Source organism: Caloenas nicobarica, chromosome 8 (assembly GCF_036013445.1).
Source record: "Caloenas nicobarica isolate bCalNic1 chromosome 8, bCalNic1.hap1, whole genome shotgun sequence".
NCBI lineage: Eukaryota > Metazoa > Chordata > Aves > Columbiformes > Columbidae > Caloenas > Caloenas nicobarica.
In genome coordinates, this window is record NC_088252.1 from 17,069,807 (window position 1) to 17,095,385 (window position 25,579).

The 25,579-nt window shown below is 40.8% G+C and overlaps 1 protein-coding gene across 1 annotated transcript in view; it reads right to left on the reverse strand.

Moving 5' to 3' along the window:
• The window catches only part of SPATA16 (spermatogenesis associated 16), a 79,234-nt gene continuing 53,655 nt past the window's right edge, over nt 1–25,579 (reverse strand). Inside the window, exons 6-10 of the mRNA XM_065640429.1 lie at nt 25,395–25,541; nt 25,023–25,135; nt 17,831–17,995; nt 13,291–13,374; nt 1–123 (exon numbers count right to left, since the gene is read on the reverse strand). Of these exons, the coding sequence (XP_065496501.1) occupies nt 1–123; nt 13,291–13,374; nt 17,831–17,995; nt 25,023–25,135; nt 25,395–25,541 (632 nt within the window). The remainder of the gene's footprint in view (nt 124–13,290; nt 13,375–17,830; nt 17,996–25,022; nt 25,136–25,394; nt 25,542–25,579) is intronic.

Consider the following 25,579-nt stretch of genomic DNA (forward strand, 5'->3'; position numbering starts at 1 on the left):
CTAACATTGCTGTGTACCTTGAATCCTCTTCATTCTCATTCTTTGTGTCCTAGCTGTTCTCAGCCTTTTGTTCTTTAAGTAATTGTCTTCGACTTGGTATAAGTAATCTTCAATTAGTCCAATCTGCAATTATAAAGAAATGGTGTCAGAAGCATGTCCCTTCCCCTCTATAAAAACTTTAAAAACTTTTGCAATTAATTTGTTTCAAAACCAATTGTCATTAGAAAGAAAACTACATGAAGGCACCTCTCATACAATTGGCTGGAGCAGCGGTACCCGATTTCATTTTTGTTTTTTTTTTTTTTTTTCCTATCCATTTGGATTCAATTACTGCTGTGGAATAGACTCTTTCATTGAAATCTGTACATTGAAAACAGGAATTTATCACAACTGTGTCTTTAAATGGCATTGAAAAACAGCCACTTTAAAAGGAAGGGATGATGAGGAAATTAATCTCAGGCAAGTTTTTCTTGATAAGGAAAGAGAACAGAGGCTTCTAGCATTTATATGCCAAAAATCAACACATGGAGAAAAATGAGTATTTCACATTACTGTGGCAAGAAGCATTTTTCTATTAAATCAAAATGAAGTTCTGAATAAATATGTTTTCCAATGAATATAATACACTAGAGAATACTGTAAAAAAGAATAGATGACCTCAGTGTCTCCCCAAAATAAATACTTAATTCTTCTGCTAAAGAGTACATTCAGATAGACACGTCGCCTTTGCAGAGGTGATTTCAAAACAACCCTAAAATATAGATTAATAGTACTGCGTACAGGTATTCTGTAAATACCAGGCATTCCTAATTTTTTGGCTGTCTCTCCCCATACCTTATCTTTATTCATACCCTTCGTCATCTGGTGCAATATGCAGCATTTCTGTGAGGTGGAGATGAGAATCATCTCCCTTCACACTGAATTATACTCAAGACCTAGACCCTATATAATGTAAGGATCTAAAAAGTCAGTCTTCCAATTGCATGTTAAGCTGAAATTAAAAAAAAAAAAAAAGTCCTAATCTATCATCCTGACATGCATTCAGTGGAGCGTTGCTTCTTTGGGCACAACACAGAACATCTGACTGAATTAATCTGAGCGTGGCTTCCTATTGCATTTATTCATGTATTGAGCTGTTACTGAAGTGCTCCTCAGCCCTGAACTTGAAGCCGTGCCACATGCTCTGGCCACAGTTTGTGCTGGCGAAGGATGTGCATGTGTGACAGAGACAAGGAGGCAAGCAGAAAAGTTTACAGACAATTACTTCTGTCTCCCTGCGGTGCCGAGGGCACTAGGAATGGTTTGGGAGAGGAGCTCTGCCTCCTTCTCCTCCCCAAACTTGCAGGGGTGACATTCCCAGCATATCGGCTGTGTGTAGCACAGTGCATGATGCCATGCGAAAGAGTTTTCTACCGCGCTGGTGAACCTTGCTGGGCTGGCACTTGCTCGTGGGCTTTTGCATTTGTGCTGCCCAGAGATCCATCGCACCGGGAGTGAGGCTGGGCTCTCTGCAAACGGCGTCGCGAGCTGGCTCTGCTGTGACATGCTCAACATATAAATATATGGAGGATTAGAGAAAGGAATCATTATTCTAGCCTCATTTTTAAGAAGCAGAAATAAAAGCTTAAGAAATCATTGATCTGGCCAAAAGCACACGGGAAGTCTGAGGAAAAACTAATCACTTAGTGCCCAGCTCCACTCCAGGGGTTTAACAATATTAAAAACAAACACCAAACCCTCCAACAGTCTTCTGCAACAGACCAAACTAAAATGTCTACATAACTTTCTTCTGTAGTTAAAAGTAATTGTTTATATTTTGGAGGTAGTGCTTGTGTTTGGGGAGCACGAAGGGTGGGAAGGAAAGAGAAACAGGTCCCGGACAGGTGGGCAGGTACGGGGTGAGGGCAAAGGGAGCATCAGGAAAGCAACAATTTTTACAGCTGCTCCTTTAGGACCATCCAGCAGTGCCTGCACATCTGGTAATGCCACCAGAAAGCCCCGGTGGAATGATGTTCCTGCCTTGAACCACAGCTCAGCTGCTGTTGTGTGCTTTTCATATTTATAGAATACCTGTCAGCTCCAGCCCCCAAAATAAGTTCTAATATGGCATATCAGGGGTGGAAATAATAGTTTCTTACATAATTGCAATGTTACTGACACAGCTGATGAGCTGATGATGTTATTTGCACAGCAGTGATGGCATTCAAACCCTCGCCGACTTACAATTACACTGTATGCTCTGAGCCTTAGCATGATTTAAATTACCATACGAACACAATGAAAATACAGTCTCTTGACAAGATAAAGATGGGGGGGGGGAATGGCTTAAAAATCTCTTTTCAGTGGCTGCAGTGTTCAGTAGTGCTTATTCATGGCTTTTTAGCTTGCACATTTCATTTTAAGAAAGTAAATTGGAAGCATTATGTTCTGCCTTTTTACCTTGATTTAAAACCTGCCTGTCCCTGCTTTTCTGTTGTCTGACTGTGGCGAGCCACCTTTGGGGCTCTCATTGGGAAATGCAAATTTTTTAAATCAATAGCTTCACTTTTTTTTCTTTATTTTCCTTTTTTTTTTTTTTTTTTTTTCCTTTATCTTTCCCCTCCCTATAACTGTTTAAGTAGTAATCTATCTGGATGGGAGTAAGTAGAAGGACATAGTTTGTAAGCAGCCCAAACATGATTAGTGTTAGAGCCACAGCTGCTGTAGGAAAGTAGATTCTGCAAAAGACTTGTAACTTATTCTCAGAGCGATGACTGGCCACGGACTGATGCTGAGACCAAACCCCAGGGTTATGTAACTGAACCCTGCAGCTACTATATAGGCTAACGCAGCTCTGGAGCCTGTGTAAAGAGCTCTGCAAGACTTGGTTCACCATGGAGTGTTCCTTACTGGTGCTGCCTGGGATTGACACAAGGCTCATTTTGGGTCTGATCGCAACCCGCACAGAGATCAACATCGTTGGATTGGTCCTTTGCACTTTTGTGCTTGGATTATGTTTCTCCACCTCTCATCCCCTGACCCACGCAGTGTCCACGTGTGCCACCGTCTGTGCTTGGGAGCTGGTCAGCAGCATCGTGTCCCATCTGCAGGGGCTGTGCTCCGCTCCCGGTAGCTGAACATGCCGCTTGACATACTAGGAGAGAAGTCCCTTAAATATTCTCCTGAACATACAAAACCACTTCTCCCACCTAGCTGGATATACAGGGTCTTTATGATCTTTTTCTCAAGTGCTTGGTGACCTGAGATCTTATGAAGACAAATTTGACTCCAATCTATTTTTAATCCTCTGCTGCTCTGACATCTTAGTTTCAAGATGTCCTAAGTATTTGCCACCCCAGTTGCTCCCAGCAGTGCAGTGGCACGATTTTTACTTTGGATTAATGTCTCTAGCCTTGGCCTAGATGAAGGCTCCTCGGTGCACAACTGCCCCTCCATTCAAGTTCCTTTCGTTTCTTCCTTGTTAGCTCCTGAATTCAGGCTGCTCCTGACCTTATTTCTTTCACTGGATTTTTCTTTGTCTTTAGTCTGGCCCCTGCGATCAGCTGGAGGGAGGAGGAAAAAAGGGACTGGACAGGATGAAGATCAAAGGGAAAGAGGGAAGAAATAGAAACAAAAGATGCCTTTAAAGCAAGTTACATGCTTAGTCCACAGCACATCTGTGTGGTACCTATAGGTGCTTTGGGATCAGTCTAAGCAGAGAAGTGTAGATGCCTGGGAACAGAAATTTGAAAATGAGCCAGATACCCAGTAGAGTTTATTTTGTGCTCTTGGTGTTAATATTGCATTTATTTTACATTGCTCCAGAATTCTATCTTTGTGCTTCAAATTCTTGCGTTGATAATATGTTGCGAAAGATATCAATGGTGGAAGTTGTTGATTTGAGGAGGGGCAAAACAAAAAGCAAAGGAATTAACACTGAGGAAACACCTGGGCTTCTGCAAGAGTACAGATATATAGTGTTGGCATTTCAACTGTCCGCCTTCAGTTTTATATCCACGAGTCCATAGAGGTACCTGGGGAATCAAAGCAATGTGCTGGTGCTGGGTCTACATGCCTAACGCTTGGGGGAATTAATGTAGGATAGAGAAATGCCTAGGCTGGTGGCCAAATGAAGATGAGAAATGGGGCATGAAAAGCAAACTTATTTGACCACCTGAAGGGAATTATGCTATTTTTTAAGCCAGAGGAATGAATGGGAAGGACAAAACCTCCGTGGGTGCCCACAGACCAAGATGCTGCTGGCCTTGATGGCACAGCCTTTGCTGTGCTGCTAAGACACCAGCAGGGAGCTGCGGAAAATCAGGTGAATGGGTGAGGTTGTGTCTGCCTTTCCCCAGTGCCACACATTAAGGCGTTTTTATTCTGACACAGAGCGAGGAGGTGAAAAGCATAATTAGTGTACCGGAAGTAGCTGGATGGACTGTAAGTCAATTAGTCTGCTCTGAATTCCAGTTCTGAGTTTGCTGAGAGAAGAAAATGATCTGTGGTCCATGCGAACACTGAGGTGATCAGCTCATTCTTAACTGAAATGGTTTTACATCATTCTGTAAGGCTGGGCAGAACCTGTAAACACTTACGTTTTTGGTACACTTATCTAATGCAGTTTATGTCTGCAATGAAAACACAGAGCTCTTTGGTAACAGGCAATGCAGCAGGCTTAGCTGGAGGGATGAACTGAGAAGGTCTAACCAGGTGAGGCAATATGTGCTTTCCATTTGGTTTAGGATTTGACTGGGACCTACAGGAGTTTTTGAAAATTACCTCATAGATCCACACAAAGATAAGGAACAATACAGGCCTTGTTTGGAGCATATAAAAATATTTCTAATCCTGCCCTTTTGTACATGTTGTCCAGTGATGGATAAAGGGGAGAGAGTCGCCGCTGTGAGCGTTCTGCCCTGCTCCCTGGATGCCATCCTGATTGATTCGCTCGCGGTGTGGAGGGATGTGTAAGCAGCACTTGCTGGCTGCTGCTGAATTACAATCGTCCAAAGATTTCAGTGTAAGGGACCTCTGGAGGTCATCTAGACCAACCTCCTCTTCAAAGCAGGGCTTTATGGGAAGTTCACATCTCTTTTTCTGAAAAACTTACTGCATTTCTGGTAATGCCTTACCAGTCACTTCTGAACGTGCCTGGATGCCTCTGGTTTTGCCCTGAAATACCACAAAGCAAGTATATTCTCTGCCCTTCCTATGCACACATCAGGATAAGACATGCCACATATGGTTCCTAATTATGTGATAAGTACCAGCTACAATGGGGGAACAGTGCGATACTATCCATCATTCAGCGTGGTTTTGTCCAAGTCCTGATGGGCCACAGATGTCATGAAACTTGTCAACCTTTGCTGCAAGGAGGTTGCTCCAAGGAACAGATGTCCATGTTCGAGGGCTTACTGACTGTCCAAAGGAAGCTTCGTGGCTTATCCAAAAATGCAGGACCTGTTCTGGTCACAAGATAACTTGAAAACACACGTCTTCTTTTAAAAGGTTGGCATGAATTTGGATAGAAAATATCTGCTGTAGTACTTGATAAAGAGTTTAGAATGAAATGAGGAGTCAGGATCCCACAAGGACAAACTCCTGTAGGAAAATACCTTTGTTTAGAAAAAAGATGTAGATGGATAAGCAGCAAGCAGACTATGTAAACGTAGAAGTATGTCTTGCATGGATGCATGTGCATGTGTTCTCTGTAATGCCTAAACACCCAGACTTCCTAAATCCCAATACAAATCAGAGGAGTCACTCTCGAATAAGAAACAGGTGCTTTTGGAAAAATATGCAGGAGCTATAAATACCTTGTAATGACAAAAAGGATCTTCTGGCATACAGATTTTTTTTTTTTTTTTTTTCTGCTTGGGAGCGATTAGTAATAGAAGGCAAATGAGCTGCCTTTAAACATGAAGTACCTTTCAGTGTTTTCCTTTTTCTCCAAGAGCTACTTGCTAAAGCTCTCTTTGGAGTGAATATAACCAAAGGAACGGTACTTGAAGGGCCTATGAATAAGTAGGGATGGCTGCACAGAGTGAGAAGGAAAAGCTGAGCATGTGCTTCAGGAAAGCAACTGATAATTTAATAAAAATGAAACCCCAATATGAACTTTCCATTAAGGTCAGTTAGAACAATGGTTGCTCGGTATCTGGAAAAAAAATCCTGATTTTTACTGTTTGTGTGTTAAGTGGAGCTCATTTGAGCTGCTATGGTTGCTTTTGGAAGGCGGTGGGTTTTCACAATAGTGCATGATCCTCACTGCCATGGGCTGACCAAAGTAATTTCCTTACATTCATTTGGTGATGTAACCCGACTGACCCAGAAATTCTTGCCTTGGACCTGCTTTTAGAAATGTTCATCACTTTAGATGCCGATGTCAAAGATAAATATGTTGTCCCTCATTCTCCATTTCTATATTTTCACATGCCTCATTCGTACCCACTGCCGTTCTTTAAAGAAAGAAATCTGACAGGCAGCTCTGTTCCGCATTTCTGTGGTAAAGGAATGAGTTCAGCAAACCACTTGAAAACAGTGTTTGCCAGCAGGTTCTTAGCACACTAGCAAAGCTCCAGTGCTAAAAGCAGATGGATGAGTGTTCGTTGATGAGGAACTGAATAAAAATAACATTGATGTTGGTAATGAATTACACTTATTAACTACCTTACAACTCAGACAAGTCCTTTTGTTCTTTATAAGCTCTCCTGAAAGCACTGTCCAGCGCAGTGTTTACTATGAGCAGTCTCGTTGACTCATGCTGTTTTTCACAGCAGCAACAATACCTGGTAGCAAGCCTTTATAGGGCTGGAGACCTTCTCTGGTAGAGGGCAGCAGGTAAGCAGACGGCTCGTTTATAACTGACAGCATGATTAGCACGGGCTGCGGAAATGTTTATCTAAATCCTTACATGGGGATTGTCAATGCCCAGAATTGCCTGTGATTTACCTGCCAGGCAGCTACAACCGGCTACATTATTCCGATGTTTAGGACATTTACTGCTCAGTTGCTAGATTTGCTGCTACTTAAAATTATTGCGGTGACTTTTTTGAATTCATTACACATCAGGTGTTGCATATTAGACTTCCACTTGGTAGAATAGACCAAAACCTTTCTCATAACAAAACACTCCTTCCCAATAGCATTAGGAGTGTTTTGTTGTAACTGTGACGGCCTAAAAATTATGGGTATAGATGATATCAGTTGTTAGATGAACTAATTTAGCTGGAAAAAAACCCCATGCTTTTATGTACAGAAACTTCCCTCTGGTGTGGAACAGCAAACTTGAAACTTCCTGTGTCTGCTTCAGATTGAATAAAACTTTGTATGCCCTAAAGCTCACTGTTTGTTAGTAGTCACAGCTTCTGTTTTTTATATTGCATTGCTGGCCTAGCCGTGATCAGGAGGTGTAGCTGTTTAGCGTGTGGTCACTAAATAGTTCAGCTTTGTAGTAGATACTGGTGTCTGGAGGGTGGGAAATGAGCGGAGTGCAACTGCTTCTTCCAGTGTAGCTCAGGGCCACGCAGGCATTTCGCTGGCACATCTTTTCTTCTCTTGTGTCTCAGAGACAAAACCCAGAGATTCGCAAGGGCAGGAAATTATTTCAAGGACCAGTAGTATTATTAACTTCGGAAATCCCATTGTCACCTCTCTCTTAGACAAAGAGCTCTGCAAATGCTGTCACTCTTCTGCTGTCCTTAGAGTGGGGCCGAATTTATTAATGGGACTTTCTGTTTGCTTACATTTCTTTTGTATCGGCTCACGTTCAATGGGGCAGATCTCGTTCTCTGTTCATGCACTCTCCCAACTTCCTCTGCCTGGTCCGAAAACTGTACCCGGTGATGGACTAGAAACCTCTGCCATAGTTTCTTCTTGTCCCTCTCAAGGCTGTTGCTGATTCTGAGTTAATCCTTTCCAGAATATCTTAATATGTTTTCTCTAATCTTTGTGTGAAGCCAATCTTCGGTCAACTCTTACAAAAATTTTTGCACTTCTAACTGGTTGCTCTGCTCTTCGTTTCTTTCACTCTCACTCTACCTGAATTGGTGCCGCTAAAATTTTGCTTTTGCACTTTTCCGAATTCGTCACACATCAGGTGTTGCATATTAGACTTCCACTCCTGTTCCAGAAAATGTGCTTTTCCTATCCTTTCCCATCTGCTTTCCCACTCCCTTTTCACAACTGGTCCATGTGTTCGCAAAACACCTGGCTGCATCATGGCCCAGAGCTCAAAACAGACCAGGAACCAGTTTCTTTCTGTTAGTTCAGGAGCAGCCAAACTGACCCAAGAGAGTGCACCAAAAAAACACCTTTTGAAGCCTCCATGCTCTGAGAACGAGCGTGGTTGCTGATGTCTGTGGCATGGGCTAAGATGACTTTACAAGACGTTACAAAGTCATATACATCAAATAACGGCCGTAGTAGCCAGCACAATGCTATTCGGCAACGTGTCCACTTTCCATTAAAGTACTATGAATCTCCCTCCTTGGTCCTCTGGCTGACCGAAAGCCCAGCAAGTCTACAGCCTTTTTCCATGGCTTGATTTTCAATTAAGAGATAGTGTCAGTGGAAGAGCACAGTTCATGAGATAGTGTTCCCCTGCTGTTGCAGAGAGCAGAGATGTAGTAAGCAGAGGTCAACTACTGAAAATCTGTGTGCCTGGCTAAAAAATTATATAATAAGTTAGGCTAATTTTACTTCATTTCATATTCACATATATTAGTGCAGCTTTTGTTATATACTTATCCTTATGTAAGTTACATCTGTTCTTTTATTCACTCATCCATGTTTGCTCTGCTTTCAGATTTATGAAACAGGCATTCCACTGAGCTCAGCAAATGATGGGCATAATAACTTATCTAAATTGCAAAGTATGTGATGCCCTTGAGGTAAACTCATGTGAAGGTTTTATGAAGTGTCTCACATGTGGAAGTGTAGGCAAGTGTTTATTTGCCAACTCCTGTCTCTCCTTTGGCTGTTCAAATGATGTTAAGACGATCCTATGAAACTGCTATGAAAGCCTAGGGGCTAAATGGAGGAGAGAAGTAGAACTACATTATTATCTTCTCAGGGGAAGCAGAGCCATGCTGGCACTTGCACTTGTTTGGCTCTCCTCTTTTTGGATGTCAAAAGTTTCTGGTTGATAGGCTCTAAAGTATCTATTTATTTAATGAAATGCCTCTCAGTGCAACAATATTGTGAGGCTTTATTAATGAATTTATTCTTATGAGATAGGAAAGCAATCTCTTTTTATTTATTTTCTCACAAGAGTGCAGAGAAACAAAGGCTCTGTAGAGGAAAGGAGGAGCTTTCCTACTGTTTTATATATCTGAGATACTCCAGACCCCTCTGCCTGTGTGTAGCTGCTATAGAGTCCTGCAGTGGCCATGCAGAGATGTGGTTCCTTGAGTTACTCAGGGCCAAGCTTTACCACTAGTCCCAGCATTCGTGTTCACGTCAGATGTCACTTCAGATGTAACTCTGTCGGCAAAGGAGCTCATCAATAACGGCCAGACCTGGCTGTTCCGGGGGTGCTCCCATTTGCTGGACTGAGTCTGGTGGGACCAAGCTGAACTGTCGGGTTAGTTCCCCTCAATCTCTCTTGGAAGTTCCCTGGTCATCGCTGCTGAGCCTTGTGCATCAAAGGTCATTGCTCCAACTGCTGGGCTAAGTCAGTCTTGTTAAAACAAGAATTTGAATGAAGAAGTGAATTGGCACTTCAAAATCTGTAAGCAAAAATATATTTCTACCTCTCTTCACTGGTGAAGACTGGAGCCTCTTTAAAGAGGGGGTTTGATACTCTTTCACATAGTGTTTTCTACTTTAGGAGGGCTTCCCAGTCAAGGGTGGCTTCAGAGAAGTCCACTCCCATGACATGCTGATGGCGTGATATTTAAATACCTTCGCGACTCAACCTATGACACAATTTGGACAGAGCCAGTAATGAAAAAAAATTCCTAAGCCCTAGTATGGTGCCTTAAATCCTCTTTAAGTGCAGCAGTCTGGCCACCAGCAAGCTGACCAGCAACCATAAAAAGAAAGGAGGTGGTAAAAAATTCTTTAGGCAGATGTTCCTGAGGTAGGATGGGACTCAGTCCTTCTGTTAGTTGCTTGCAAGACCTTAGACCCAGGTGTCTGATTCCCCAAATTGCTAATGCAAAGCTCACATTTTATCTGGAGGACTGCAAGGAAAAGTGTCAGTAAAATCCTGGCAAATAGAGATTTTGGGAGACTGACACAGCTCGTTTTTCCTGCCTCTAAGGCATTTTCCAGGGATATCTAGTACGTGGGTAAAGAGTCTGCAGGAGGATATTTCTTAATCTCCCAAAGTAATATGGGCACTCCTGGGTCAGGTCTTATTGTGGCTGGAGAGTGTGTAGCCTGGTAATGCTGAGAAATGAATATTCAGTGCAGTGATGTTCTCTTTTCTCCAGCTAATTATGAGGTCATTTTTCATTTCTTTGTATTTAAGGCTTCCAAAAATAATTAACCCATTTGATAAATTAGTTTGCTTAAAACCATAAATTTGTCAGTGAATTGGGTGAGCAGCACGGCACCCAAAACACTTGAAGTTACATGTATATTGCTACTTTGTCACTCCTGTAAATTCAAATTTGCCCAAATTAATTTCAAACTAATTTGATAAACTCTCTACTGTGACAAAAGAAAAAGTGTTTGGGTGTCAGACTTTGTGCCCTTCTATGTCAGATTTCAGCCCGAATGAATTTTTTACGGCTGACTCTCGAATATAACACTCTGAAAACAGTAGTTTGTAATGGCAGTTCTGACAGATCCTTTAACCATTTGGAAGATAGGCACTGCTGTATTTCTGCTGCATTAGAGAAAAATTTTGAGTGCTTTCATTAGGTGCAACAGCTGTTTCTATTGCAAAAGCCAAACTTCACTGGTGGTAGCATAGCTATCAGCTTCCCAGAGTTTTGCGTTTATAGCTGATTGTATAAACTCCTTTATGTTCTTTTTCACTTTCCAATATATGTAAATTAATTCAATAGCAAAAAATACAAATGACTGCCTTGTAACTAAATCTATGTGAAGGTTCTTACTAGGCTTCTACAATCAGTGTCACGTGGTGAGCAAAAGGAGAAATACTGAACTTTTCGAAATGGTTCTTAGCACAAGTGACATGTGGTAATCCACACCATTTTTAATCATCAGATTTAATCCTCCTTCTTAGTGGTGTATTGAACTTCTTTTACCTAGCTTCTTTTAACATTTAGTTACAGCTGATTGAAAAACAAAAACAAAGTAAAAAAAACCCCACCAAAAAACAACAAACCAACCAACCAAACAAGCCCCAAACCCCCACCAAGCTCCCTGAGTGTTTTCCTGTCTCCTCTTTTTTTCAATTTTTATTTTTATTTTCTCTCTAAGAACACGCCGAATATGCTGAAATCAAATTTTGGAAAAAACTAGAGAAGAAATATTTGATGATGCTTTTTATTTCTTTGTTCTGATATATTATAATATAGAAAAATATTTTTGTATTATGAAACAAACTGAGTTCCTCTTGGAACAAGGTACCTCAAACCAAATAGTTATTTGAGTTCTTGAAAATTAAATGCAAAACTATGTTTAGAATGCAAATAAATTTTGAAGCATCAGATTATAAAATGTCAGAGAGCAGATTTTCATGGATTCAGTTTTATTTGTGAATATTGAAGTATGCACAGATTCATGTGGCATAACATGGGATACCAGTCCATTTTTAAATGTTAGCTTGGTTCCTATTAAGATTATACTGAAAGTAAGAGTATTTAGAGAAATATAAAGTGTGTACATACGTATGTACATACGAAAACACCAAAAGAAAATACTTTACTGAATTTACAATTAAATATTAGCCAGTGTCTATCGAAATACGTGGGAATCTTTTCAGTGTCACCAACAGATTTTAATGAGCCTTTAATAAATATTGAGATGTCTGTGTACTTGGTCTAACTTTCAGCGGTGACCTTTTCTCAACAGCCTCTGAATTGTGGTTGTTCAGAGCTGTGAAAATCAGGCTGGTTCTTCAAACACTTAACTGGGAATGAAAATCCTGACTTTTGGAAAAACTTTGAAAAACTCTCTCTGATATTTAAGTTTAATGTCTAAAAATGGGAAGGATAAGTGCTAGAGAAGCACTGGGAATACGCTATTTGTAAACATATCATTGACTCTTTCCATTCATTTTGTTATCAATTTTTTTTATATGGCAGGAAATATGTATGTAATAGTATAAATATATATAATTTATATCATAGGTAGTGTTTGTGTTGCAAAAGATTCTCATATGATCTGTAGGCAGGTGTATGAGATTTAGAGACTATCCTGGAGAAGTGTAAAAACAGTAGGAATATTTATCCTCTGTTTTGCCTCACGAGCATTTGAAAGATATGAAACCCAGGCAGTCTATAATTTGGGGCATTCAGGTTTTCGTTGCTTTCTGAAAACATTCTGTACTTGGCAAATGGTATTAAGAGCCACAGATCTGACAGGTAACCAGGGTAATACACCTACACAGACTTGCTCTCAGACCAAGGATTTGAACCATTAGCAATGTTTTCCCTTCCTGGTGAGGTGTTGCTGTCCTTGTCCTTAAAAGTGGCTGAATGTTAATGGTCTTGAATGCCCAGAGCTGTGATTTGCTCTGGTTTGAAAAACTTTGTAAAAATGTAAGATTACATCCCAGCCTGACCTATTATTCATTACATCAGGTCAGATTCATCTGTGCAGAGAACCAACTTCCCACACTCCACACAAATCCTTTAAGAATTAAATTGACCCGTTGCTGTGCAGAGACTCCAGAAAGGCATTTACATGTCTTTTACCTCTCACATCACCAAAGTCTCATTTGAGCTCCACTAAGGGACCTAATTTGTTGGGCTGAATTTTATTCCCTAACAACTCCCCCCTACCACCCAATTACTACACTACCCCAAATACAAAGATGGAAAAGAATTATAATTATCAGCCAAAAATAAGCTATTCAGTTGTGGTGTGTTTGTGTGTGTGTCGTGTGGGTTTTTGTGTTGTGGTTTTTTTGTTGTTTGTTTTTTTTTTTTCCCCTCTCATTGGATAACCACACCAGACTATTAACCTGGGCAATGAACAATCATAGGGACTAAAGCAAGTAATAAATACACATCTGTGGCTAGTGCCTGAGCACTAATCAAGCTCAAGGTGCACAGTCAGGTTTCAAATGGCACCTGCTTTCTTTTCTACCTTTTGAACAGATATGACTCAGGTGCACATTTACTCCCCAAGGAACAATATACTCTCCTGCCCTTTGCTGCAGGTTTTTACCTGCTGAATTTTATTCCACACACGTCCTTTATCACTTCTTCTTCCTTCAAGGGTGTCCATGGCATCTGCCATTAGTGACTGCAGCTGTGGCACCAAGATAAAAATTATCAGTGTGGAATTCACACAGAAATAACTTCCCTAAATACACAGATTAAAACCTAATTAAAAAATCATTTGTACGCTGATGATTTTATTACTCATCTTTCACACAATGAGCACTGCCACCTCATCTTTGCTTCAGCCATTACATAGTATTATTGTGGATACAAAATACTTAACAATGGGAAAAAAATCCTCTGGAAAAACTGTATTCAAGCCTGTACGTTTTAATGTAGTAAATGTTTATACTTAGTAAAGGAAGACTTGAGTTGTAAAGAATAAAGGCTCCGTATTTCATTCTTTAGCTCTCTGGGATATTGTGTCTTGTACATGAATACTTCTTAGTATTTTCTCCCAAGGCTAATGTATCATAATTTAAAGCAGCATGTAAAACCTCACAAGAGGACAACACTAAAGCTGAGATGCTTTTACTGTAGCTGCAAGTATCTAGCTCATTTTCTCTGCTTTTACTCTCCATTTTCTTTGGCAAACCCTCCCTTCTCCCCATCTTTCAGCATAACAGAGCATAAAAACAAAGCTGACAATTTCTAGTGTAAACTATAAAAAGAAGCTGTAGGAAAATACTTGCTAATCAAGATAATCCTTACTGTTAGAGGGAAGGCTAAAATTCAGGTTAGTTGTAGTATTGCCTCACTCCAGTACCCTTCCAGGTTAGTCAGAGCTTTGCCTCACCCTGCACCCTTCCCAAGCAATTGAAAATGTTTCAGTTCCTCTTAATTCAAGTAATGGAGAGAAAAAGGTCAGATCCAAGGTCTCCTCCTGTCAGTGGCCATTAGCATCAGTGTTTAGGAACAAACTGGGAAAAACTTATATTTAATACCTGTGATATTGCTGTGCTCTATTACATCTATTCCCAAACGTTTAGTCAGTTAAAGTGAACCCAAACAATAGTTTTTGGTGTCTCTTCCCAAACTTGTTACTCATTGCAAGTAATTGGACAGTATAAGCACAAGTATTCTTAGAGAAATCGTCTCTTTCTGTACCTAGATGGGCAGCAGTCCAATATGAGTACATAAGGTGATGAAATTTAAAACATCAGTGTTTAGGCTCATTTGCACAAGATATTAAAATGATGCCTTGAGATTCAAGGAGTAGATCTGTATTTCCTCAAGTTTACCTTTGCATTCGGGCTTTTGGAGTTAAAATTGTTTGTGTCCCAACACTGGATAAAGGATGCAGGAATCTTCTTTTGAATCTCTAAATAAATTTGTTATGGTTGGTTCCAGCCTGCTTTCTCTGTGCTTGTGCAGACATTAAGTTGAATCTTAGTGGCCCAAATATTTGAGGAAAAACTTTATTTTTTTAAGTCATGCATCAGTATTCATGAAAAACAAAACCACAAATTTCTGCCTCTGAGTTTAATGCAAAAAGAGTCAAGAACTTGTCAGAAATTTTCCATCGCAATACTTTCATGACAGATAATCTCCTTCTATGAATCCAGAATAGACACAGCGCAGAGATTAAGGGCATTAAGGGCAGAGCGGGCAAAGCACAGATCCTGTGTCAAACCAGGCAGAGCAGGAACTGGTCAGGGGAAGGGCAGGATTTCCCCATTGCTGCTCATGGAGTGATTCTCTCTAAAGAACTGGTCAAACAGCAGCTGCTGGGGCAGGGACCAGAACATCGATCTGCCACCCCCAAGGGACCACTCTGACAGCCCAGCCAAGCTGAAGTTAAGAGTAAACCTTTCCCATTAAAGTTTTCACTGGTATTGATACACTCCAGTGAAAGTCGCCCAGCGTGTGCTCTGGTTTTAATTTTTATCACCCAAAGCTTTTCCCCAGCTCTGCTGGCAGACAAAATGTGCGTCCTACAAGAGCAGACAGTTGGCAAACCACAGTAATTCTCCCAAAGTTGATCTTTTTTGGAAAATATCCCCTCCAAGGAAAAATGCTGCATTCGAAAAAACATCTTGTCCTCCTTTGATTTTTAAATTGAAATAGATTTCCGCTATTTTAACAAGATTTCATCTTGATTTATGATGCACAAATATGGTAACATTGAAATCATAAACCTTGGAGAGATTTTCTTCAGGGTTTTCCCCCACCTATTCAATTGTTCAAGCTAAATGAAATCTTTATTTTCCAAGGGTCTGTGAATAAATACTGATCTAAAAAGGCCTCAGCTGAGGTTCTCTGTGCCGTAGATTAGGACTCTATTTAGTTACAGGAAGACGTTTACAGAGAAGAGTTTATAACTGATATGCCTTTGGGATCCTCGCTGTATCAGTGCAAATTGCATTATTATAAATTCAATGTGTATTAAACTTCATGCAAGTTATACTGTGTGTGATATTAAACATTTGGCATCTAGCATTTTCTAACTCCCACAATTGAAATGCCTTGCCTGGTCATAAACCCTTATCTCAGTTTTACTAATGTAAAGTCAGAATGACCTCAGAGGAATTACTTTAAATTTTTATTCGTACAAGTGAGATTAGAATTTGGCCAGCTCTATTTTCTACATGGAAAAATTTAGATATCTCGTAGAAATGTTGCTGAAGAATGAGAAGCACATGGAGTCAGCATGGGTGCTGTGATTCTGACCCCATGGACATGGTGAGGATGCCTCTGTAGCATCCACTGAGAGCCACTGAATCACACCAATACAGCCCAGTCCTGCACAGGTTTCATCCTGCATGGACCCCAGAGAAATGGGGAGGATGACAGGTAGGCTGAGTACATGAGGCTCTTCCACTCACTCCCTGGATGGTTTGCGTGTGTAGACCCAAGGATGCGCAGCAAAGTTCTGTGCTTGATGCAGTTGGATGCGGTTGGGAAATGGTCCCTGCTGGCATAAGAGGAACCTGTGTCCTGCAGGCTGGTGCCACCAGGAAAGGTAAAGCCCATCAGTCACTCCCCAGTGAAGCCACTCTGCAAGTTCCTGCTTTTAGTCTCGTGCCTTAACACCATGGTGCTTGAAGTTTACTAAAATATTCTAGCTACGAAGCATCTGAGCTTCCATTTGCACACACAGGCTGAAATATTTTATAGGAGGATGACAGGGCAAGGAAGAATAAATGAATGCTGAATTAATACATTTTAATGCTCTGGACAGGATAGCTGGTAGAGATTTTCTGCCTTTATTCTTTTAAAAAAGATTTTTACCTTCAGCTTGGTAAACAAAGCGTATGTGTTTTGTTGGCAGATTTACAGTCTGTCACTTAAATCTCCCAGCATGGACCCTCATTCTGCACAGTTCTACCCCTAAGAAACTGAAGAACTTTGTCTTGGGTGGCTTAGAGCCTTCCCAAAAAGCTTTCCTGGGAGGTCAGGCTTATGATTACTACATGACAAGATACAGGCAACACTGTAATAGCCTGCGCCTAACGTGTGATATACCAAAAATATTGTACCCTGGAGGAAACCTATCACTGAAATATGTACCAATAACTCAAGACCCTTTAGTCAGCCTTGAAATGTGGGCCTGCTGAAGTTTAACACTAGAAAACTCGCATCAAAAGGAGAATGTCTTTTAATGACACAGTTTCTTTGCAATGCTGTTTCCCCTTATCTCCAGCCCAGACTTCAAAGTCTGGCAACCACCTCCTGCAGTTGCAGGCCGCTGCTCCTCTTCCCTAAAGCAAGCTGCTGTGAAGCTTTAATTCTGCAGAGCTTAGGAGCTTTGCAGGACTGCAGACAAATGTCAAGGGACTGGCTTTGGGAAAACCAAGAGTTTTTAGTGAACCGAAGTTGGATCATCGAAATTGGACTGCATTTAAATGCAGGGACTGTGGAGGGAGCGTTGTTGTTGTTCTAGAAGGAAATGCTTAAAATTTGCATGTATGTGAGCTCCCTCTCTCCTCCATCAGAAAATCCGACAGCCTTGTGGAAGAATAACCATACGGCACTTTCTGATTGCAGGTTTTCAGCGTACTATCAAGCTATTAATGGCTCTGGTCTTGCAACAGTCCGGCTAGCATCACTGCCCTCATTTTACAAAGGGAAAACAAAAGCAGAAAGACGGGTTTCTTCAGAGACAAGGAGCAAGTCGTAGATGGAGCCAGGAAAGAAAATCTTTTCTTTCCCTCCTCTCCACAGCTTCAACCTGATCTGGCCTGTTTTGCTGCAGGTGGTTTCTGGTGTTAGATATCTTAAAATAGCATGATCTGAATAATTGCAATCATTTTCCCAGACTGGTCTGGGGAGGTTTGGGGGAAAAGAAGAGGTTTTAGGGAAAAGAAGAGGTTTTAAAAATATGCCTACGGATGAGTCATGCTGGTTCTATAAAAGTCATCCTTGCAGGTGATTAGCACCTCCTCTGACAAGGCACTGCAGTCAGATCTTAAAACTACTTCAGGTCTGGCACATCTGAAAAATGACTTCCAGAGCAAATTGCAGCGCAGTGCTCTGCCCCAACCCTTTCCTGCCTGGCTCCCTGCCTTTAAAGGCCAAAACAAGAATTAGAAATAAGTACTTACCAGCTCGGCATCCTGCTGACTGATGTCCTGCAGGTAGGGAATGGTTGCTAGCTCAGCCATTGCTTGATTAATCACTTGAGACTGTTCCTCGGCTCTTCCCAAACGGCCCAGGAGGCTGGCGTAATGCAGCTTCTCTATCCCAGGTGAACATGCACAGCGATTGTCCTGTTTTCTCAGCAAAAGCAAGAGGGTTAGAGGAGAGCAGCAGAAAATACACTTATCCTTTGAGTTCTGTGCCTTGAGGCTTATAATAATATATATTTGTGCTGGTAATACTACAAGCAATATGGCATCCAGCACCTTTAAGATAATGCTGCTGGCGATATTTATAGAGAGAAAAGAAAAAAAAGGACTTTCTTTCCGCAATCTCTCTAGTAGTATCAGAAAAATAAATATGTAGTCATAACATATGTGAAGGGGAGACAGCAGATAACAAACATGGATGCAATTTTCTCATTTGGAAATGGCTTTTCCATAATCCCCTCTGTTAAATATTATCTGACTTTTATGGATTGCTTTTAAAGTTTCAGTGAAGAGGCTGAGGATACTGTACAGTGTGTCAGCTTATGTTTGCAGACTAGGCAAATCCATAGTTTTCAGATATACAACCTTGAGGGACTAAAACCTGCAGAGGTGGTCTTTGACCCTCCGGGCAGCTAGGCACATGGTAAATTTTCAGCATGTGAATACAGAAACTCAGCCAAGCGCATGCATAAAATCTCAGCACCTGCTGAAGTGTTTGATGGATGGCAGCCTTACCACCATATTTTCAAAAGTATTCTCTTGCCAAAAATGCTAATAAGCACCCTACTGAGATTTTCAAAAGCAATTTGGCCTAGATTCCCCACGAGATGTAGCCGTTGCATATATGAATGCTCAGCCCTTCCGAGTGAAATTTCCATTCATCTAATCAGGGTTTTGAACATATTTAAGTGCCTGAAATTCCAAGAATTGGCATTGATTTTTCAAAACCACTTCCAGTATTTTTAGCAGACCTTTGTTCTGGCAGTTGCATATGGTGGCTTGCTGATGCTGCCATTAACATCCGTTTCCAGGTAGCTGATTTTTAAGTCCAATTGTATATTGAACAGGGTGAATGGGAAGTTTTGAGTGACATTTTTCAATAAATTATGTCCTCTTTTTAAAATTAACTTCTCCGTGGAAAATATCTTGATCTTTTAGTTTGATGTTGACCTTGGTTTTTCAGAAATTCGCACTAGGCAAGCATCAAATGTTATCAAAATGGCTATAAACATAGTTCTTGTATCAAGCTTAAGAATTTAATAACAATTCTGTCCTTGCTTTCTATACATCTTACAAGAATAACAATGGAAAAAAGCTTAGTTTTCTTTTAACCCTAGAAAAAATACAAATAATCCTGTTGTAGTTAATTTTATTCCCTTTATATAATACCTAATATAATTGTAAAATAGTATAAAATAAATGACAGTGCATCAGAGACCAATGGCGGGAATGCAGCTGTGATCTAGGAGTTCCAAATATGGAAGCAACTGAAAAAGAACGAGCTGAGCCAAGGAACTGGTATTTCCACTAGCTGAAGGAGAGAACAGGGAAGAGGAGCTCTGGTCAGCAGTTCTCAAGTATTGCAGATAGCTCCAGTCAGCTGTGTTTGGAGAGGTTAATTTAAACCCAAGCATCACAGAGCAGAGAAGCCAGCACGGTAGGAGATACCTCTTTGGAGAGAAGCGTGGTTTGATTAGTCTATTAACGAAAATGCCAAGAGCTTATTATTCTTCTCGATAAACATAATGTAGGGCTAAATTCCAAAGAGAGCGAACAACTGAACAGGGAAGGAGAGATAAAAGACAATGATAACAGGACCATTGTGTATGAATAGGTTCAAATAAGTCTGGGGTGGCAATTCAGCTTCTTATAAGTCAGGCTGAAGGTCTGCAGTGTGTTTTATCAACCGTGGAAAAGGCAGAAAGCATAACGAGTTCTAAGATGGATTTTACTCAATTTATGAATAGGATATTGCATGACACAAAGGTGTATAACAGCAGATGATTTGACTGGAGGAGCCAGGAGAGCCCTTCCAGGCCTATCTTCTCATGAACTTCTGTTGACCCACCTCTAAGAAGGGAGACCAGGACAATCTTCTTACAAACTATTTTTATCACTTGAAGAGTCCTTTTCTGAGAACCTGAGCTAGCGTTAGTAGGAGAGATCAGCAAGAAAAAAGATCTCTGTGATCTCTGGTATGTGAAATTGTAAGTCTGACACAGTCCAGTTACTATGGCACTAAAGCGAGGAGCAAAGTGGAGCCCCTTCTCGACCTGATCATCGCTGTTTGAAAGCCAGATAGCTGTGTCCCCAGGGAGAGCTGTGTGCATTAAAATAAGGAGAAGCAATCAGTTAGTGACAAAGAGAGCTCTTATCAACATGAAATAGTCTCACAACATTTTAGATGCAGCAAAAGATTTTTCTCTGCTATTCTTGAAATCCAACCAAACTTTTTTTGTGTAAGCACAAAGAAATGAGTATACTGAGTCATCAGCTAAGAAAGCAGGTAAAATTCATCTCTCATCATGCTGTGTCTGTTGGAGGCTTCTCTAATGATTAAGAAAGTAGAGGTAAAAAGAAAACAATTTTTTCTCTGCTTGACTCTCCAGAAAAATATGAGAGCATGCCACGTAGCTATGGGAAACAAATTGGGCATCTGTGCCAACATGCACTCTGTGGACATAGCAACGTTATTGAAGTTTATAGTAAGTTGGAAGTAAATAAATAAATAAATGACAGTGGGGGTTTTTTTGGAGGGATTAGAGGAGGCCGAACATTGTCAGAGGTGGCGTTTCAGTGACAATGAAAAATGCAGAAAATGAGAGTAAATAACTGCTGCTGGCAGGAGAAAAAATTCCACAGGGAGCTGAACCACATTATGAGAATTACATGAACTATAGCAGAATGCAAGGGGCTACTAAGCTGCAGTAAAAACCATAATAAAGTAGCCAAGCAATCAGATGAAGGTGGAACCAGCTCAGGTGGGCACGGTGAAGGTTAAGTAAAGAGCAAACTTAAATGGAGACTTCAGTGGAAAAGAGCTGGCCCCGTTAACAAAGACAAGAGAGATGCATCTGAGGAATTAGGTAGCAAAGCAACCAACATATGCAATATATGGAGTCACAGTTGCATCCTGGTTAGAAATGTAGCAACATATTAAGACAATAAATGATTAAATTACGATTCTGTTACTTTCTAAATGGGCCTCACCCTTATTGTCTGGTATTCCGAGGAGAATCTAAAGAAAAAAAGTAAAAATGAACAGTCAAATGACTTTCTCTTGAGGACTTTATACTTAATGAGCAGCGTCACCTGAGGCACGAGTCCTTTCAAGAGAGCTGTCCCCAGAAAAGTTTTTGCTGCACGAATTCCCTTTAAACGCACAAGAAGAGGGTGTTTATCCCCAGAGGCATCCTTGAAAACCTTCCTTCTAGGAGAGCAATAAGGTCCTGATGTCTGAGGATCAGCCCTGGGTAATTTTCATTTCTCTGACCTTGGGATGCAAAAGCACCTACACAAAGCAGATCAGCCTACTCTGAATGGAACTTAACCTGCTATGGCTAAATAACCGGTGCTCACAACCAGAGCAAAGATAGGTCAGGCTTTCATTGCAAAAAGGATCCGTAAAGCATGTGAGAAGAATGAATCGTGTTCTTTCATGTATTAGAATTTTGGGATGATATCCCCACTTTTCGCTTTTCTCTATATTCAAGAAAGGAGTCATCTCTATGCCACTTCCATTTAGAAAGTTTAGTTGCAGAGTGTTGAAGAAAAAGAAAAGCAAAGAGGCTGGTCAGCCTGGATTTAAAGCAGGGTCTGTCATATCCAATACGGGTGGCATGTTTAACTATCAGCTTCAAGAGCACCATTTTGCAAAAGTCTGAAATGCCCCCTAGTAGTTCTTCTTTTCTATTGTGGACTCTCTACCACTATTTTTCAGCTCAAAATCTGAATGAAGTTATGCCTTGCAAGCAGCTTTGTAGTGTATTGCAATAATAAGCAGAAAAAATCCATCATAATGTTTCTTTAATGCCCTTGGTATCCTTCAGAAAATGTGTATGTTGAAATCTGTACATAGTAAACACTTTCCCTCTACTTAAAAAATAGGCAACAAAGCAGTGAGATCTGTAAATGTATACATCATGCTGTGAATCATATGGTTGGTTTTGTTCACCTTTATAACATGAGCAGTTTAATAAGCCCCTCTGGTCACTGGTTCTCCCGTTAAATAGCATCATGAGCTATCGACACAGGACTATAGCAGGAAAAAGACAAACTTGGTGTGTACAAAGCAGCAGAAATTACACCGGTGAAATCACTTAATAGAATAAGCGCTTCTCAGTGCTGGTAATCTTGTTTGGAATATGAGTAGCTGAAGGTCTGACTGATATATATTTATTAAGGCTCACACAATAACGTTTGTGTCATGGTACGTATTTCTGGGTGGATGAGGTTTATGGCGTTTCCCCACCGGCAGCAGATGATGCTGTGCAGGGACCAGACTGCAACATCCTCTCTTGCACACCTCTTTCTTTACAATACACAAATGTCCCCTTGATTTACATGAGACTGGCTGTTCCTTATGAAGTAGGGGGGGCAATATAAAATATTCTTCTTTTTTAACCTTTATTTCACATCTTGCCAGCAGTGGTGCGTGTATAAATCATATAATCAACTCTAAGTTGTGTAGCTGCAAAACTGAGGCAGTAGAATTGACTTCTTTTAAGTGTTGCCGTGGCTTAATAAGCTCCGATTTAGCACTGAGATATTTTTGTGAAAAAAAAACCTGACTAGGACAAGCATTTTGGATTGTATGTTTGCGTCTGCAAATGAAGCAGAGGGCAGAAAGCAATGTTTGTTCTATTAGAAAGAAATATATATTCTTTTATCTTCTTAAAGTAAGTTGCAAAGTTAGAGTCTGTATCTGAAGGTTGTCTTCTAGAAGTTTTTGATTCAGTTTGTGTGTGATGGAAACACGATGGAATCGTACTTCTAGCCTCAAGAAAATTTTGGAATACTTTCAAGGAAGCAAAAGTGGCCAAATCACTGCCAGGCCCATAAAGAGATTTTAATCACCAGTACCAGAGCAGTTCTGGCTCTGTGCCTATCTGTATTATCAGGTATAATTGGCTTTGTCATTTGCTCTTTGGGTCAGAGGTTCTGTCTTGCCCGGATCATTCAACACTATGAAAACTGAAGGGAAAATGAATATATTTCCAGTGATAATGGATGTGGAACTGGCAGCTGTTTGTTCTAACTCGGTGATAATTTCTTGTGTCTTGGGACTTTCCTCCTCTCCGTTAAAGCTCCCATACTGATGCCTTGGTGGCTGGTTATAAATCTATAACACTATAGTTCAGACCTGTTATCCTGTTCTTGCTGTGGCTGGAGGCAGCACTTGGGTAGACCTTGCCTGAACCATGTGCGTGATATGCCGACCTCCTTGAAAAAAAGGCGTTTGCTGCTGACTTCAGTAGTGCTGGGATTTCGCCCTGTATTTTTGGGAACCCTCTTCTGTTTCAGCAAGAATATTTTAAAGTATGAGGTGAGGTCTACTGCTGGTAGAAAATATTATGTGTGGGGGCAGTGTAAATTCATACAGCTAGTGGGGACTGGCTTGAGCAATCCTAACACATGCTGCTCTCATCTCTTACTTGATCTATTTGTTTTCTTTTCCCTATACCCTGGATACTAGATACCACGTATCTCTGCTTGAACCATGTGGTCCTGTTCCTTCAGGTTAATATACAGAATAGGGTAGTCATGGGAAATCCAAAATATACCCAATTTCAAAGTTTTTTTCTCTTCTCAATACTCTTTAGAGATTGAATAACTGCAAGAGAGGAAACTCACCTCTGAAAGTTCTTTGTCTTTGTACCCAAAGAGAGAACTGTGGCATCAAAACAATTTGTTGAAAATTGGAATTTTCCCAGGGCTTTCAGAAAGACCAGGGTTTTATTCTGTATCCAGTACCCAACCCACTGTCTGTTTATACTTCCAGCTTCCTAAATGTCCAAGGTGCAATGCACACGGCAATAACAGCTGTTTCACTTTCCCACACATGCCACTTTATTAGCCTGCGCATCAATAACTTGGGCTTTTGGTCATCTGAAGGCAATAGCACATGGCTTCAGGAAAGAACTGGAAAGAAGCAGCTGTGTGTTTCCTTTGGGTCGTCTGCCCTCAGCCCTCACACCGATGCAGATGCTTTATGAGCACCCATTTTGGCGAAGCACTCAGCACCTTTACCTCCCACTAAGCACGTCAGTTCAAGCGCTTGCTGTTGTTTCAGCAGCTGCTCTCTGAGACTAAAGGAGATATAGTTTCCCCAAATATCTAGCTAATGTTTCTTCCTTGCTAGGGGTTGCTAAGTAGCAGTTTTTGTCAACCTCCTATCTGGTATCAAAACCTAAGAATATAAATCCTGTGATTTGCTAAGGCACCCCTGACGAGGAAATGGCTGTGATTCCTTCAACATACAGAAAACTAAAAACTGGTTACTGCTAGGGGAAAAGCGTTATTATTAGCATTTACACTCTGGGAAGGAGAGGCTTCTTCCACTTATTTTCAGGAGAATAATTTAAGAATTGCATTAAAACAGTCTAGTCTACATGCAAATTTGATTTTTGACCTTTTGTGCTAATCAAAAGCCATGGTGCTAAAAAGCTGTGTACATTATTGCAGAAAGTACAGAGTAGAATTAACTAATATACCTTCAGTGTGGTTGTAATAGATTTGAAGGTTATTTCACATACTTTGCCACATAGGGATCAGGATCTAAATCACTAGAAAAGCTTCAAGTAGCAATTATTAACTCTTGATGGAGGTCCTGGTGATATGTGTAGTATACTATGTGTATTAAATATAGCAAGTAGTTTTGGTGGTTATGTGAAGTAGGGATATAATATAATAGGCCATAAAGATTTGAGACAATTGCATGCAGAGTGATTTTAAATAAACTGGGTACGATGTTAAATAATTAGGGCTACATTTTAAAAGTATCGAAAACCCAATTAAACTCTTTTCCAATTGAAATTCACTGAGCTTTCTGGACACAGGAGGAGCATGTGCAGAATGAATTACTCACCCAAAAGGACGCATCGTTCACACATGCACAGGCTTCTGCCACCGCACACATTACACACCAGAAAGTGAATTTTATACTCACAGTTAATTTGGTGCTCCTTATAAAATCAATTACTGGCACAACATTTTTCCCCGTGTTATCCCAATATCTTTTTGTTTCTTCACTCGTGAGAGGACAGAAAGGTGCTTTCCGGTCTGCAAAATGGGATCACAAAACCATATACTGTTTTTATTCATATACATTTTCCACAGAGGATCTAGCAAGATGATGGGTAAACTGGAGGAGGAGAGGAGGGCAAACTGGAGGGGAGAGGAGGATGGGGAGAGCTGTCTGGACCGTCAGGGCTGACAGAACAGAGAAACGGGTCCTGAGAAACCCCCCAAAGCCCCCCATTTAGCAAGGATCATGGAGGTCCCCCCTGAGCTGTCACAGCCATTAAGCAAGTTGGCGTACCTGAAAAGATGGGCAGTTTTCTACTCGACCACCTTTCCAAGACTTTTCCAATATGTTTGTTTCTGAAACCCAGAGTCAGTAAGTACTGCTGGGGAGGCAGAGATGGCCACCCAGCCATCTGCGGTAAGATGTGAAGTCCATGAGGATCTGGAATACGGAAATGAAAATAATTGCCACCGTCACGT